The sequence below is a fragment of the Vicia villosa genome, linkage group LG2 (assembly GCF_029867415.1).
Source record: "Vicia villosa cultivar HV-30 ecotype Madison, WI linkage group LG2, Vvil1.0, whole genome shotgun sequence".
Lineage (NCBI taxonomy): Eukaryota > Viridiplantae > Streptophyta > Magnoliopsida > Fabales > Fabaceae > Vicia > Vicia villosa.
In genome coordinates, this window is record NC_081181.1 from 161,125,164 (window position 1) to 161,143,731 (window position 18,568).

Sequence of the window (18,568 nt, forward strand, 5' to 3'; positions counted from 1 at the left end):
TTAGCGGACATTCTTTTGATTTTTTAATGTCATGCAGTGCAGTGTCTTTTCCATTTCCACTTGGTGGATTGTGACAGACACCAAAGATATTGCCACAACCCACAAGTCAAAAGCACCATTTTGAAAATGGTACGAGGCTGCATTTCAAAAAAAAATTATAAAAACCTTATTTCATTTTATAGTTCAAATATTTTTCTAACATTTACTTTTAAAATCTTAAAATTTAATTACATTCCTATAAAATGTTTGAATCTTGATAGTTTTGAGATATGAAATTGTTTTAAACTGTTTTATATTTTTGAAAAAAATATATACAAGTAAAAGACTTCATATAATATGGAAGGAGACAAATGGACTAAATTACAATAAATACAAGAATAAGATACAAACTACAAAACATTATAAACAAAATTGTACCTAGTATGAATTATACTCAGATTTGGATCATTTCAATTTCTATTTACCTCAATCCCTCTCTACTTAACATGTTGGTGCTTGCTTTTAAATTTGAAAATGCATTATCGCCTATATAACCAAAGGTCGTTTTCTCTCTTCTAAACATTGAACAACTTTTGCTTTGTTTTTCATGAAAAACATGCATTTTTTTAATATTTTTTCTGCAAGTCTTGGTAGCTCCCAAAAAACATAATTTCATCCAAACATACAAACCTTATCAAGGAAACCATATTGTTGTTACTTTTAGCTAATGATAAAATCGTGTTTCAAAAGATAAGAGCTCTAGAAACTATTAGGGCCAACATATGACAATCACAAGCTTACATTTCGACAGCAACTATTTGGATCCAATTACTTTATAAACATAAGATCTATGTTATGTTATTCTTCAGACAGAAGTTTATATAGGCATATCATAAAATCTTGAAAACAACCACCATTCAGAGATTATTAGATTAACAGAACGAGAACTAAACTTATCACGTTATTTGTGATGAGTTCGTGTGGTTGTTTTTTGCAACATAATTTCAGTAAAAACTAGCAAAACGCTTGTACATACGCATTCACTAAAAATATTTAAGGGCAGCCATGTCCTAAAGCAGGACAAATTTAAAGGGATTTCGTAGCAGTTCCAGTAATGATACCCAAAAGAAAAATGATGCAACAGCACAGCCATGTAATAACATTAAGTGGGAGAAGTGACAAATTGTACATGGTGGCTAACCTGTGCATATATCAATAATAACCAGAATGTGATACTGATAAGTAACAAAATTCGCAAGTCATGACTACCGGGCAATAACTATATATGTAACAAAAGTTGAAAAAAAATTGATTTCAACAAGCCAAACTGGCTTCAAGCCTAGCCAGTTCAGTTCATACATCCAATCCTCTCCTTCCAAATGTTTGAGAATGGATTGGGCTCAGTGTTGCAGAAAAGTAACAGTCAAACACTTCTATGCCAATTTCTGATTCTAGGCGGGCGCATATTATCACATCTGATGTTTCAGTTAGATATCTACACAGGAAAACAAAACTCATCTTCAAGGGGCAATCTGTGTGACCAGATTAGCACAAAATAACCGCAATTGTAGGATCTGATCACTTTAAGCACATCAGCAGCACGGGTAGCATCACTCATAAATTCCCCATTTTTTGACACTCCATAAAAGCTGCATATAGACAGAAGAGTTAAGGCTTCAATACATTAAAAGTTTTTTAAATATTACCAAAACAGAACAATCAGAAATATGCAAACAAATCTGAAGTATAAAAGAAGGAAGCAGAAAAGAGACGCATCTTGAATACAAGATTGTTGACCCAATTAAAAATATGCTTGGTACACAACAAAATCCCCCAATTCGAAAAGACAAGCAAACTATGTTTAGGATCAAGGTTTTGAAAATAAATTTAAAGGGTTGACAGGGTCAGATGGCTTACAAGAGGCTGATTTCTTAAATAAATTGCTTTGAAGAGCCATCATCCTATTGCCATGAGGGATGTTTGTAACTGAATCGATCAGTTCCATCCCAACCACCATCAGGTTCTTTTCTTTTTAATGCACCGGCCATCTGAAACATCTTCAAGTGATCCTCCATCAAGGCTTGTTGTTGACTGGGGACAGGCATCTGTCTCAATCCTGAAGGCAATCTGTCATCTCTGCGCTCGGTATCTGTAACACCAGGGCCTGAATTAAGATCCAGACTCTGACTACCCCATTTTCTGCTGTCGGGAATTACATTGCTTGTACCACCGGGAAGACTCATAACATAGGGACGGGGATATGTAGATGAGACAACGCCACCAGGCCCAATGGGCTGTGAGGGCATGGTAGGAAAGCAAAGTCCGGGCACGTTTGTTGAATCCATAAATGGTGTTGAACAACCAGAAAAGGCATTTGAAGATAACGGAAAATTGGTTTCAAATGGAAATCCTGGATATGGAAAGGGAGTAGAAGGTGGATATGCAACAGCTGGAGAGGATGAGAGCACCGGCCCTCTGTAAATTTCAGGACTAAAAGGCGTGCTACCTGTGGAACCTATGATGCGCTGTGTCCCAGAACCGCCAACATAACTCTGCTCCCCTCGACCAGTCAGAATTGGTGGGACAGTAATTGCAGAATACGAATTGCCCGGAGGAAACCATGAAGAATAATTTCCAAATTCTGCATTATTTGTTCTGGTGCCATGAACAGAACTTGAAAATGGGATAGTACTTTTCATCTGCAGAGTGCGAGTTGGGACTTCGGTGCTAACTTCATCAAGGCCTGGTCCATTATTTAAATCGAAGTCTCTGGAGACACTTCCACCATTAGATAACCCACTGGACAATGAAGGTTGTTTACTTGGTAAAGGAATATCCATTTTACCCATAGAGAAAGATCCAGCTTCAGGAGTCTCGTCTAACCTGTTTAGATCAAGATCAAATCCCACAGAGCTGCGGTCATGAGTACCGGACTCTAAGGAACCCCGGTAAGCAACATCCTCAAAACTGATTTCATCTGCCACATTTAAATCAAAATCTAAGGGTGCACGGTCTTGTTTGACTGAGGTGGTGTCGACTGATGGAATATCAACAGTATTTGATAGCATCTCAGCATTTTTCCTAGGTTCAGCTGGCCGGAATGCACTTGTAGCAGCTGACCCTTTCCACCCAAGTTCGCCCTTACTTCGCAATGGATTTTCTGGCGGAACAACCGGTCCTTTGGCAGCAGAAGCTACTGTAATTGAAGCATGGAAGGCCCCAGAGAGGGAAGGAATGGGAAAAGGCAATGGGCAAGGAACATGAACTGCAGATGAACTGATAGGTTCTTCCGGTCTAACAATATCCCCCTGGCCTACATCCTCAACAGGGTATCCCTCATTTAAATCAAAGTCCAGTTTTACAGCTGCATCAGAAGTAGAAGCAATTGGGGATGGATTAGCATTGCCTGCAATCAACTCCTCAGCAACTACAGATTTCTTTCTTTCAAGATTAGAATCACATGGTTTCGGATCTTCGTTCTCTTTTACAGGAATTGGTAAATCTGGGTGAGCTAATGAACCAGAGCCAATAACCTCTTTTCTACCAAAATTCTCTTCAGAACGTTCATTAACATCATCTGCAACTGCTGAATCCAGATCCATTCGTTTTACATCAGGCTTAATATCAACTGGCATCACACGATTATCATTTTCATCCCTGGCTACCGTCAAAGCATTACCAGAAGAAGGTGACTCCCTTTTTATATCAATAGACTCGCAGTTATCTGTAACTGGTGAGCCTTTTTGCACAGGCATAACAATACCTGTCACTTTATCTGCACCGATCTGGGTCTTACTATCTGCGCCTGAAGATAACTCGGGGGATCTTTTACCTTGATCATTTTCATTCATACCACTTGCAACTGTTTCTGAAACCAACATTTTTTCGTGCTCTGCAATACCGCCAACCATGTTAGAAATCTTCTGATCATCATCAAATGAGGAAGTCCCCGACTTCAATTTAGAGCTAGAACTACTGCAGTTTTTAGCCCATTGAGCTCCTGATTCCCTCTGCTCCTGAAAACGCTCTGCTCCTTCAACTTCTGCATGAGTCTCCTTTCTACCTGGAAACACAGTTTCAGAAGTCTCCCCTTTGGTATCTGGTCGTAAGCATGGAACTTCAGCATTTTGTATCGCATCTGTAGTAGAGAAATTTATTTGAGTTTTGCTGTCACCAGTTTTCTCCAGACGGCTAGATGAAACGGCTTCACCATCTGAAAAATCATGCGGTATTGTCATCACAGGATGCCTAGAATCCTTTTTGAATTGCACTGGCTCCACAGTATTCCGAGTATGCTCTCCAGTAACCCCACCATCAGACTGTCCAAGAGTGCGAGCAACTCCTTCAAGAGAATGTCTTAACTTGGAATCATTTTCTGAGCTTAATTCATCAGCTGCAGGAGACTTCCTCTCGGGTGAAGGCAGAGGCGAAACGTTTTCAGATCTGGACATTTCTCCTGCAGCCACGGAAGCAAGCAGATTCATCCCATCATCTCCAGGGGACACGGAGGTACTTGCTTCTGAAAATTTCACACAGCTCTCAACTAATGCATTCATGGGGCTTAAAGAAGCATCATAAGTCTGCCCTGATCTGGAAACAAATCCAGTTGAAGAACATGTTTTTGGTATTTCTGCTGCTTTATCACCATCATCATTAACCCTACATCGCTCACCCACCGACGGAGAGCCCTTAGCTTCATCACAACCAGTAGTGTCATTAGCATTGGATGCATCATTTATCACATTTGACACATGGGTCTGTAAACAATCAATTTTAGCTTTAACTCTCCTGTCCTGGTTCTCCTTCTTGTTGTCGGCAGGAGGTGAGGTTTTGCCACATGCAAAAGCAGCTTCTTCAAAAGCACCCCCGCTAGCTCCCCTTGAAGGACTGCGGCCGGTGTTAGGCAACCTGAGAATCAGTCGCTGGTTATGCCCTTGATCAGTAAGGGGCTGATCTGGTGGTTTTTCATGGGACATTCGTGATGGGGAAACTTTATCAGAAGGTGAATTTCTTGCTGAGTTCTTGACAGAATTATGATCCTTCTGAACTACAGCAACACCAGCTCCATGTACACCATTACTCGACTTCCGAGATCGGGATGCACCACCAGGTACTTTGTTCACACCCATTGACACTGCAGTGGAGCTCTTTGCATCTTCCCGGCAGGAACCGAAAGCCTTTGCATGTTCAGTAGAACAAGATCTGCTGTTGTTTTGAGATTGACTAGAACTGCTGCTCCTCTCCTCCTTGATAGGTGTCAGAGGTAGATCTGACGTTGCACAAACAACAAGTTTAACATTTTGATCTTTTGAGTTGCTGCATACTGAGGCAGTCGCCGATTTGGTTGAGCCAGGGGATGAAGAAAACTTCGATGCTACTTCTCCAGAATTAAGTTTAGATTGGGAATTTTTGGATGTTGAAGGTTGAATAGCAGAGCTCTTTGCAACATTCTCAGAGGATCCTCCAGTTTTCCTATTTCCAGAGTGAGAAACATCTGATGGTGCTGGCTTTGCAGGCCAAGAAACAGCACGGGTCGAACCAGTTTTTGTATCAGTCATATTCATTTCAGCTTCAACACGCTTCTTCCATGTGTCCACCAAAGTCCTGGCTTTCCTCTGAATTTCAGAATTTTTGTGGCTACGTAAATTATTAACAGATTTTCCAACATTACAGGTTTGTAGTGCATGAAGGTTCACAGGAAGATTATCTAATGCACGAAGTAAAGCTAACAAAAACTCTTCAGACTTATCGACATTACCATCGCCAATTTTGCCCTTATGGACCTCCTGCAGCCATTCATCTAACACAGGCAAACCGCGAATCTGTACGAACCAGCAAAGACAGTCATACCGCTCTGTGAGTGATATTACGTCCACAAGCATTATTCGCCCAGCCAAATCTATTTTTTTATCAGCACTGTCAGGTTGCATGAGTTGCACAAGTCTTTTAACCCCGTCAGAGTCCACAAGCCCACCTTTATTATCAGTGATTTTAGCAATCTCAGACCTTAGCATGCTCTCCGGTCTAAAGTGACCAGAATCTCCATCTTCTACTTTAAATAATCGCTCTTTTTTTGATGAATCAGATCCCTGATCACCTCTTTCTCTCTTTTTTCCCTTACCCTGTACACCAAAGGAAGAACTATTTTGAATGTTATCAGAACTAGATTTCAATGACTGTGTTGACGTTGGACCATTCAAGGGTTTTGGAGAACGGCCTCCTGACTGCACAGCCCCATGCATTTCTAGTTTTGTCTTATCTAAAAGCTGGTAAACTTCTTCCTGCTGTTCCTGAATTCATTGAAAGATCACAAACTAATTAATATACAATTACACAGAAACAATTGTGAAAGAAAATAAAATATATATGAAGACTAACATTAATGTAGTCCTTATCGGTTAGCCACCGTAAACAATTGTTGTCAATGTCATACACTCGCCTACAAACAAATGCGGATATCCCTGAAGGAAGTTCAACACCTTTACGGAGAAATGCGACTTTACAAGGATGGAGTAATGATGCAGCATGTATCTCATCCTTGTGAAAGGAGTAGAACACTTCGTTTGGTGCAGCTTCCAGCACAATCCCTTTAGAGAGATTCAAATCAGCAGGTCGGTAAAACCAATTCACTTCTAAAGTTGGACTTTCTTCTTTATCGAATGTTAACTTGCGAATTATTCCAATAAAAGGAGGGGAGTCCTGGGGTGGTTTGAAAAGTGCACAGTCACCAACACGAATCTTGCGTCCATCCTACAAATAATAACCATTACAATTAATTAAGTCAAAAGATATTCAGGAAGAAAGGCGACAAAAGGGAAGATGACAAGAAATATGAAGCAATTAAACAAATTAGTGAAAATCAGTACCGGAAACTTATATACTAATCTAATAAGCACAGAAAAATCAATTAAACCATAAAAACTGTATGCAAACTCATTAAGAGAAACATAGACGGTCATGTATAAATAGTAATTAGGAATATGATGCAACCATAATAGATTTCGTTTTGATGGTTTGGGCCACATAATCGATATTCATTAAAAAGAATAAGATGACAATCATAAATGATTTACAAATGTTAGAAATAAATTGATGCTCAACATGCAATCAGATCAACCATCAGAACACAGTTCCATTAGAGATAACGCTCAAGAAAAAACACTGAATCATTAACAAAAATATAAGAACTTTCAAAAACCAATCAGCAACAGCAATTGTGGCAACACTTTCAACAGCAATTGATATCCAGAGATATCAATTGAAATTTCTAAATTACTGTTGACATTTTTGTTCACACAAACACAACCGGAAATATAAAAACAAAAAGTCTTTTGCCGGCATCGCAGCTGGGATTACAGCTAATAACATCATATTTGACCAAAAATCTCCTTGATAACAAGCTGAATTTATTAAAAAAAAAAACTGGTGATCATTTTGTTCATCCAAACACAAATGAGACCCAAAATACAAAACTGACATTGCGGTTGCAATTTCCGCAAACAACAGCTAAATCAGACACATTTGACATAAATCTCAGGCCGGGATTTAGCTTGACCAGTTTTGTTCATTCAAACAGAAATGAGACCCAAAATACTTCAAAGGAAAATCACATCTTGAGGTCATAAATTCCCCCTAAAATCAAAATAATTGCTTCTTTGAACAAATACTTTCATCTAAATGAAGCTTTAGGCTAGCGAAAGAGGTAAAACCAAAATGAAAAACCTTGAATCATTAAAATCAAAAATAAAAATCAGCTCAAAAAACAAAAACACAGCCAACAAAAAGCAGATAGATTTGGGAATTAATGAATCTCAATTTCAATTTCAATTAAGTTTAACATCTTGTAATCAGAAAAGGAAAAAAAACAAAGTACAAAATCCCATGAAAATTGAATCGATAAAAAAAGGAGCTTTAGTGGAAAACGATTGCTATACTTTGCATATAAATTGCGACGGTGAAGAAACGGTGACTACAGTGGTCGCGTTAGAAGGTACAGGCCACATGTGCCGATTGTGTTTCCACTTCTCACGACCGAACCCATACATAATCCTCCATCTTCCGAATCGATCCAAGCTTCGTCCCTGAAAAGAAACATCAATTCGAAATCGAATTCCCCCAAATTCGAAACCCTAGATTCGAAACACAATCAAAATACAAAGAGGAAACCCTAGATCAAGCGAGATCTCCTCTTCCAATACACCATGATTTCAAATTGAAAAACGATCGAATCAAAAAGGAAGCATAAGATTAAGGTTGGTGAACGAATGAAAAATTCTAGGGCTTATGTGGCGAAAAGGAAGAGAGAGATGGTGGAAAAAATCCCGAAGAGAAAGGGAAAGATTCTTGTTGTGTTGAGTTTGTTGGTGAGGGTGTGATGTATAGATCGATGGAATTTTTGATCGTTCTGGAAATAGCGAAAATCTCAGAGATTTTCTGCGAAGGAAGCGCGACGATGATAAGAGAGAAACAAGAGAGAGAAAATTGAGGTTGGGTGAGAGAAGAGTGAGAATCGCGAAACGCCGAGATTTTGAGACAATAATAATATTTTCGGAGATAAATTTTTGGGTTTTTTTATTTGGGTTAATTGTAATCTTGGTCGTCTATTATGTTTCATTTACGACAATGGTTGAAGTTTTTTTTTTGTATGTTTGGATTAGAGGTTGAGTTTTAATTAGGGGTGGCAAAACGGGCCGGGGCCCGCCGGGCCGCCCGCGCACCCGCCAAAATTTGGCGGGTTGGGTTGGGATTCTAGGCTCGCCGCTCGCTAAAGCCCGCCCCGCCAAAACCCGCCGCCCGCCATACCCGCCCCGCCAAAGCCCGCCGCTCGCCAAAACCCGCTCCTCCTCCAAAACTCACTATTTTTTTAGTTAACTCTCGTAATTGTAATTCTTGATGGTTCATTTTATACATTTATTTATAAATATATGTAATATTTTTTAGAGTAAATTTGTTAAAAAATTACTTTTATAAAAATTGTTTTAAAAAATAAGTGAAAAGTTTAATTAAAAGGTAAAAAAAACATATTAATCTATTAAAAAAATATAAATAAAAATAGGCGGGTAAGCCCGCCGCCCGCCAACCCGCCATCTTGGCGGGGCGGACATGATTTTGATGCCCATTTTACTTGGCGGGCATGCCCGCCCCGCTCGTTTTTTGGCGGGCATAAGACGGGGCGGGCGGCGGGCGGGGCGGGCGGCCCGTTTTGCCACCCCTAGTTTTAATGATGTCATAAATGAGATATGGTTATGTGTGAATTGCATTGATTGATGATTTTGTTTTATATAAAGTAGATTCTCATGTAATAACTCATTTTTATGTTATCAAAGTATATAATTTTATTTTTTAATATTTTATATTTTCTCGAAATATGTATTTGATGTTGAAATTTTGTCTTAGTTAAGAATTTTTCTTTTTTTTTCTTTCTTTTTTTATAAAATTTAGTAGATTCTTATGTAACAATTTATTTCCATGTATTAAAGTATAAATTAATTTATTAACTCATCTATATTATGCAACAAAATCAATGTGAAAATAGATATTGTTTTTAATAAGTATAATTTTAATCTAAACAAGTTTATTTTTAAAATTAAATTATCTTAAACTTTTAATAAAAGGGTATTTGACTTTTCCAAATAAGTTTATTTAAAAAATAAAAAAATACATTAAAGAAATAGTTTATTTAGAAGGAAAATAATTATTAACAAAATTTGAATTTTTCAAGAATCAAACTCAACTTTTTTAAATAGAAGTCTTTTTTTTTATTTCCTTTTATATAAATACAAAAAATAATAATATGAATTGTACATTCATTTATAAAAATGAATTAGAACTCATAATGTTCTTTACAAATGTATAAATATAATTTTTATAATTTTTTGCTTATTGATATGTTAATTTTTTAGAAAAATTATACATGGCCTTTGACAAAAATGTATCTTTATTTATGATAACCATAAAACGAGTGTATCTTAAACGGCGTCGTTTGATGCTTTTGTAACGATATATAGATTTTAATTTTTTTTTAGAGCAAATACAATTTAAAGAAGTACTAATGTATTTTATAACGAAATACTTCTAAATTAATAGTGTTTTTAATTCATTTTAATATATGCACCCTTGTTGCTTTGTATTCCCTTTAACTTATGCACTGTTTATGTTTGAGTCCAAAATAATGCACCATTTTTGTATTGGACCTAACTACTCTTCACTGTACTCTAATCCGTTTACATGCAGCCCTTCTATCTAACTCGATACACTTCAGTTTGCTATTTGCACTCGTTTCTCCTCTATTTACATTTGTACACTCCTTATCTCCTTCTCCTAATTAAATTACATTTTTAGTCCCTTTATTTTGCATGTGATTTAGTCTATTAACCATATACATTAATATTATACGCTTAATTAGAACTTTTCTTTAATTTATATATTCATTTTATTATGGTATGATAAATCTAATTTTGCTAACTGAGTTAATCTCTTTGATTAATTTTTAATTCTAAATATTTTTAGGAAGAGCAATATTATGTTGACTAAGTAATTTCAAACATGAGATGGATGACTGAACTTTGTTATATAAAGTTTAAAGAAATGGTTAGAAGGAACACACTAGAAATTATATTAGTTTGGCTTTAAGAGTTTCCTCATTAAATTTTCACTATCAACAACTTGAACTTTTGCACTAGAATTAGTTCAACAACCTTCCTTACAACCAAGTTTTTTACTTGTATAACTTGCAATCTTTAAGTCAATTATATATATATATATATATATATATATATATATATATATATATATATATATATATATATATATATATATATATATATATATATATATATATAAAAGAAAAATAAACTCTTAAATTACAAATTAAGCATAACATTAGAAGTACACAAGTCTTAATATAACCATTTCACTCTATCAGCACTAAAGCAATATATAGTGAATAAAAATAGATTTTAGAAATAGAAGAGAATAGAAGTCCAAAATATGTGCTTTGGAAGTGAGCATGAGCCTCATTTATATAGGAAAATACTTGCCTCAAAAAAGAAATAATTCATGGGCTTGGGCGTTCTCTAATCAATTAGATTACGGCGCTAAATATTTAGACTTGGCCAAAATAGGAAACCCTAAATTCAGCTTCACGCCTTAATCGATTAATAATTTTTCTAATTGATTACGAGGCAAACTTGCTTCTTATTTGATTAGACAACGAGTTTTGCTTTCCTAGTTTGTCAGAACCATCTTAACCAATTAGGAAAGTTTCGTGATTGGTTTTAAGATGAATTTTCAAATAAATGAATATTGGCAGTGACAAATAATTATACCTCAACTATAAATGAGGGTTAGATTCATCAAAGGTACAACATATGAATTTTTCTATAAGCATGATCTTTTATGCTTTCGAAAAGATTTTATTAGAAAAAAAGGTTTTAAATACCTTGCATATATAAGAATGAGACGATATTACATTAAAGTTTTCACACAAATTACATAATACTAAGTAAATTTTATTATAAAATTTAAAAAGTCATAATCTCTATTTTTTTGGAGTATAAGATGGGGGACTATTTTTGTCTTTTTGTCATGTGTTTTGAACAACCATTATCAATATGTCATTTTGAGTTTGAGTTGTAAAGCATACGTGCATCACAATTTACATTTTTGACCTTTTGTGTTAAATCTTTTTTGGTGCTCTTGCTTTAGTGGAATATAGATAACTTCTAGATTTCCGATTAGAACTGTGATGATAGAAATAAATGAAAAAGAAATATTTATCATTTTATTTTCATGATTTTTTCTAATAAAGCATACTAAAGCAAATTACCCTTTTTACCATATTAGTTACATCTAAGCATACTCCATTTAGGGATCCTATGAGGATGAAGAATATTACTAAGTTTTTTAGCATTATTTTTAGGCTCATAAATTAAACCAACTTTATTAAAGGTTGCACTTTGATTACCTAGAATAAGATTAAAGTTATATCTACTTTTGGTAAACTCATCAAGCGTGTTATGCAAGTTATCAATTTTATTTTTTAAAAGGCTTTATTTTTCACACTTGATACATCCGCAAAAATCTCCATAACAAGGAGAAGAAAGGAAAGGAGTTTTTTTTCATCATAATATTTTATTTTTCTACAAGACAGTATATTTTTTCTAATAGATTTTTGTTTACTTTTTCAAGAGAAGAAATAGTAGTCTTAGATACGAAAATAAGATTTTTTTAAATTTATTTGACTCATTGTCTAACTTTTTACAAATGTGAAATTATTTATTATATGTAAAGTAGGAAGTTAGGTTTTTTTTACCTCATTGTCTTTGTATTTCGATATAAGGTAGATGTTTGCTTCTTCCTATTTTTTCGTATTCATATGAAGAGTCCATATCATTAAAACAGGAGTTAGATTTTGATGACACTTGTTGACCAATCGACTTCAAATATAATAACGGGTGACTCGTGTTATTTCGTACTTGAAAAAACTTTTCTCAAAAGGTTATTTCAGGTTGGTTAATTTTAAAAAAGGAGTATAGACACAGACTAAGTAGCAGAAAAGTAAAGAAGAAAATTTTAAAGAGATGGAGTTATAAAGATCACACAAGAAATTATACTAATTAATTCTCAAGCCACGTGACCTACTCCAGTCCCCAAGAGTTTTCTCTTGAGATTTTCATTATCAACAATTTGAGATTTGCACCAGGATTAACCCAAAAAACTTCCTTACAACCAAGTTTTGTACAGGTTTTCCGTCCCTATTTTTGGTCCCTCCCGTTTGATTCCACTAACGGAAGCTTACGTGGCACGCCATGTGTCACGCCACGTCAGTTAAAGTCAATACTAAAGAAAAAAAGACAAATTGCAGGGGTTTTAAACCCCCTTTAAATAACTTATAAAACAATAATTTTTTACAAACAAATAATCAAACAGTTAGTAGAGAAATCTTTGTTACCCTCATTCTTCACATCATCATGAAATATGAATGGCATTTCCAAACTCATATATTTGTATCTTGATACCTATAAATTTGTAACTTTGTGAATACATTCAACTCATGTATTTGTCTAGTATTTAGGAGTTTGAGTGTTTTGACAGTATTTGTATTACCAGGGGGAGTAAAAAGAAGAAAGGTGAACTGACATGAATCATCATATAGTGTAAAACATGGCTTCAGGATGTTACGGTGTTTGTTGTTGTATAACATGTTAAATAATTATCAAAGAAAGTGGCAGAAATATGAACATCGTGCTTATACATGTTTTTGGTTTTGGTTGGTTACATCTTTATACAATTTGTGTTCTGTTTTTATTCTATTGATAGAATGAGATCTATGGTTTATATTGTTAGAATTACATGTTAATTTAGCAAATAAAAATTAGAAATTGAGTTGCACATTTTTTTGAAAAATGTAGAACTTTGTCGTTGGCATCAAATTATGACTGTTTCTCAATTATGTTGTGATATTAATCAATTAGATTTAAACAAAATAGGAAACCCTAAAGTCACTCTCTAATCAATTATGTATAGTGAACAAAATTTTGAGAAACAGTCCATCGATTTAGTCACTCTCTAATCAATTATGTTGTGATATTAATCAATTAGATTTAAACAAAATAGGAAACCCTAAAGTCAAGTTCACTCCTTAATCGATTAGTAGAGTTACTAATCAATTAGCAGAACTCATTCCTTAATCAACTAAAAGTAAGCTCTAATATATTAGACATTGAGTTTTTCTTTTCCAATTGATCAAAATCGCTCTTAATTAATTAGGTATGTGCCATGACTGGTTTTTAGATGAATATTTTGAAAACATTTCAGTGCATATGTGCATCGTCTTGGTACCTCAAAAGTTACTCTTGATTTTTTACACATTATTGATCAAAATAGAGTAAAACACTAAGGCATTGAATCATGTGAGCTTTACATGTTCAATTCAAAGGTTATCTTTGAATTTGATTCAACTTATTTGCTCTCAATATTGGAACTTTATTAGTTTTGCTTTTGCTCTTAACATTTAAACTTAAACATCTCCATTTTTTATTGTATTTGATGATGCTTATGATTTTCTTTGTTTTATATATTTTGTCATTACCAAAACCATATAATGTTCTAACATGCAGATATAACTATATATTGTTGGCTGTCACCAAAGACTTCATTAATTTAAAAAAAAAAAATCTAACCATTTTTTAATTAAAGAGTGAAGATCCATTTTATTCTCTCACATATATTACACAAGTCAAATTAGTCCCTCCCAAAAAAGTAGACTCTATCTAATCCCTTGCAAAATTTAACCGGATCATATTAGTCTTATGTTAATATTTTATTCAAATCGGTTTTTTCCTACTTTTAAATTGGTTTTTTTTCATACTTTTAAACCGGGAGTGGACTACCAAGTTGGATTTTATTTTTTATTTTTAAATACTAAATTGATTTTTATTTTTAATTTCATATTTAAACAATTATGAATTATGAATCTCAAAAAAGCCAAAATTGTTTTTTATAAGGAATCAAACTCAAGGTCTTTAAAAGACATCTATGTGTCTTTACCGCTACGCCAATATACATTCATGACAAGTAACTTCCACGATTTCTACTAATGTTAACAAATTATGTACATAAATTTTTACCTATGAGATCTCAAACCCAAATCCCTTCAGGTTAAATGATATTCACTTTAAAACTAGACAAATCAATTTCTATTGTCAATAAAGTGACTATCATTTACAACTAGAAAAATCAATTTCTATTGTTAGTAAAGTGCCTATCATTTACAACAAGAAAAATCAATTCCTATTTTTAATAAAGTGACTATCATTTATAACTAGATAAATCAATTTCTATTGTTAGTAAAGTGATTATCATTTACAACTAGACAAATCAATTTTTATTGTTAATAAAGTGATTATCATTTACAACTAGACAAATCAATTTCTATTGTTAATAAAGTGATTATCATTTACAACTAGACAAATCAATTTCTATTGTTAGTAAAGAGACTGTCATTTAATCTGGAGGGACTTGGGTTCGAGGCCCTATTGGTACAAATTTTGTATTTTTTGTTTTTAAATAAAAAATTGTTAAGATTACTAGAAACCATGGAAATTACTTATCATGAATGTACATTGGTCTAGTAGTAAATGCTTAAGATGTGGTTTAAAGGACATGAGTTCAACTCCTAATAAGAAACGATTTTGGCTTTTTTATATTATTAATTCATAATTTTTTAAAAATGAAATTAAAAATAAAAATCAATCTAGTATTTAAAAAATGAAAAATAAATAAAATTCAACGTGACAGTCAAGTCAGGGTTAAAAAGTAAGAAAATATCTGTTTGAAATTAATATTAACAGAAGGACTAATATAGTCCGGTTAAATTTTATAAGGGATTAAATCGGGTCCATTTTATTATGAATGACTAATTTGAGTTGTGGAATTTTTGTGAGGGACCAAAATAGGTCTTCACTCTTAGTTAAATATCATAATATTATTCTTATAGGTCTATTAATATTAAGGGTGAATCATTTATGATTAATATTTATTTATGCTTTTCTCTGTTTTCAGTTTTTATCTTAAATATTCATCTAAAAACTATGTTTTTTTAAAATCGAATTCAAATCAATAAGGTTTATCCTTTTCTTTTTCATAATATGCTCTTCTTTTTTCCTAATTTTTGCTTCCTTAACTTTTTATCAGGTATTTATTCTACTTTAAATTTTTTCTCATTTGATACTTGCCAATATGAAGAAGATAATTTTATGTAATATTGATTAATATGAAATAAAATTATAAATGTTCAACTAAATAGAGATACAAATGGAAAGAGAAATAAAGGCTAGAGTAAGTGTAGATCCAGTATAGGGATTGCAATTTGGCTCATATCCTATGGGTACCTGTAAAAAATGCCCACAACTATAGAGTAAGAACCCACAAAATGAGTATGGGCATGGGTAATTACCCATTAAAATAAGTGGGTATGGGTGCAGGCACGAGTATCTTACTACCCACCCCACTTCATACCCGCACTACATATATATTCGATGATCAAAAGATGATTGGAATCAAAGGATCAAAAGAGTATTCAATGCCTAAGAATATCTTATTCAATGACCAAAAAAATGATTAGAGATTCAAGGTTACATGGTTTATGGATGAAGACATCAAAGATCAAGCTTGGTTTCTAAATTAGGGTTTTGGTCCACAAAGTCAAAGTTTGGTGAACAAGTGGTCCACAAGAGCTTTCACTTCAAGGCATGACCTATAATATTAGGTCATATTCATGTCAAGCTTCATTCAACATCATTTGATAAAGAGAAGTTCTAGTTTGATGCATTTATTTCAAGGTTGATTCAAGTATGGTTCATGTGTTTATGTCCATGCCATCTCCGTGAATTTTTCAAGCCATTATCAAAATTCTTCAAGAATTTATTCATGTTGTATTCAAGTGTTCATTATTGGGCCTTTGGATGCAAGGAAATGGCAAAAATCACAAGTTAATGCATGTTTGGTTGGCCTAAATTCAAGTATGGCATGCCACTTGGTCCAAACATCATAACTCTATCATTTTTCAACATTCTGGGAATCTACTTTAAGCCAAATGTCACATCTGAGCTCCTCTACAACTTTGTTTCAAGGGCCAAACATTAATTTTGCCTTTAAGTGCCTTAATTTTAGAATTGGTCAAGACGTCACTTTGTGCATAAAAGTAGGTCCAAAACCTGGTCGACCTATTACTGGCCTAGTTTTTCAGGTCATGACCTCAACTTGTCATCCATGCCATTTTAAACTGAAGCATCAATTTGGCTTGGTTCTTTTTGCATCTGAATTTATGTCACGAGAAGATCATTTGGATCAAAGAATATCATAAAATGCATGAGGGAATTTCATTTGGCCTAAGTTCAAACATGGTGCCATGAACTCTGCATGTTGCGCATGACTTGAAACTTGAATATCACTAAATCTTCACTTAGGACCACCCGCACATGTGTAAAACTTGTTTGTTGATGCAAAATGCGTAGACTGGAGTGCAAAACGACCTGATTCATGCTCATTTCACTCATTCCACCCTCACTCTCACACGGATTACAAACGAGAAAACCATAAATTGGTTCACACGTTTTAGATCTGGATTTACACGTACCATGATCTCATTTTATTTACTATAAATAGAGGATCATTTTACCTTCATTTTCAAGATTTTGAGAGCCATTGAATCTCTACCATTTTCACAAGCGAAAACTCCAAAAACCATAAACTCACTTTTCACTTTAAGCTTGTTTTAACTTCAAATATCTTCCAAAAATCACTCATCGGGACCTTCTGAAGCTAACTGGACCATTATTGAATCTTGAAACCTCCGGCAACCTTCAACTCGATTTCACCATTGTTGACCTTCAAAGCTTCAACAAAAAGGTAGATACTAGTTACATTTTAGAGCAAACGAGTTACCACTCTCTTCGTCTTGATTCCCTGATTGAAAGCCTTCATTTACTTGAGATTCATTGTTTGTATTTGTCATTTAATTTTACTTTGAAGAACTAGAGTTCTTCGATTTCTTGAGCAAATTCTCTCTGCTTAGAGCCAATCAATGGCTTAATGCAGAGAGACATGAATGATGACATGAGTGGAAGCACAAATGTGTGTTGTTTGAGCTTAAAACTCGGAGTTCATGGATTTGCAAAAATTGTTCAAGGTTGAAGACGATGAAGCTCTTCGCGTGCTTTGGTGAGAGAATTCAAATTATAACCAATCACAAGGCGACACGCAGCTAGCCGTTGGCCTTTTTATTTTCTTTTGTTTTTTAAATCATTTTAATTTCCTATTATTTTCTGATTTAATTTTAAATGAAACTTTAACATTTTTTACTCCAATTTTTTCCATAATTCACAAAATTTATTCTCTATCTCATATATTTTTTTTCAGAATTTTAGAATCGTTTTTAATTTTTTTTCTATTTTCTCTCTAATTTCTTTTTAATTTTCATTTAACAATTAATGTTCATATATTTTTAAATTTTTTTCTCCCCAACTTTTGAGATCCATTTATTTGGAATATTTTTGAATTTCTCAAATTTTCTTGGCAATTTATTTGATGTTTTGATACTTCTTTTGATTTTTTTCATTTAATTTCCTTTTAGCACCATTTTAAAAATCATTTTAATCTCCTTTTAATTGTTTTGTATCTTTTTCATGTTTAACTTTTGACTTTTTAATGGTCTCTTGTAACACCATTGGTTCTTATCTCTTTTTAAACATCAACTTTTGATTTTTTTTTTATTTGATGTTTGACTTTTGCTGACTTGGATCTGATTTTGGTTGATTGATGCTTCATCAATCTCAATTGGTCAAGAGATGATACTTTGGTTGCATGAACTTTCATCATTTCAAACTTATCATTTAAGTGATCATGGTTGGTACTTTGGATTAATGATAAGTTTATCCTATTGTGTTATGACCCTGAGTGATTGAAATTGATAATAGATGATCCCTTGCTTGATTATAAATGTGTTTGATCATCTCTCTTCCTCCTTCTTCATCTTTTGATTTTGTTTTGATCGTTGTTTTACATTGTTTTAGGAGGATGATTTTGT

General features: G+C 33.8%; 1 protein-coding gene across 1 annotated transcript; it reads right to left on the reverse strand.

The window, feature by feature from the left end:
- Positions 1–1,112: 1,112 nt before the first annotated feature.
- On the reverse strand, positions 1,113–8,522 carry LOC131652765 (uncharacterized). Its single transcript, XM_058922722.1, has 4 exons — positions 7,914–8,522; positions 6,358–6,729; positions 1,897–6,269; positions 1,113–1,628 (listed from the first exon to the last, which is right to left on the reverse strand). The coding sequence occupies exons 1-3, from the start codon at positions 8,022–8,024 to the stop codon at positions 1,941–1,943; spliced, it is 4,812 nt and encodes a 1,603-aa protein (XP_058778705.1). The 5' UTR covers positions 8,025–8,522; the 3' UTR covers positions 1,113–1,628; positions 1,897–1,940.
- Between the last annotated feature and the right edge of the window lie 10,046 nt (positions 8,523–18,568).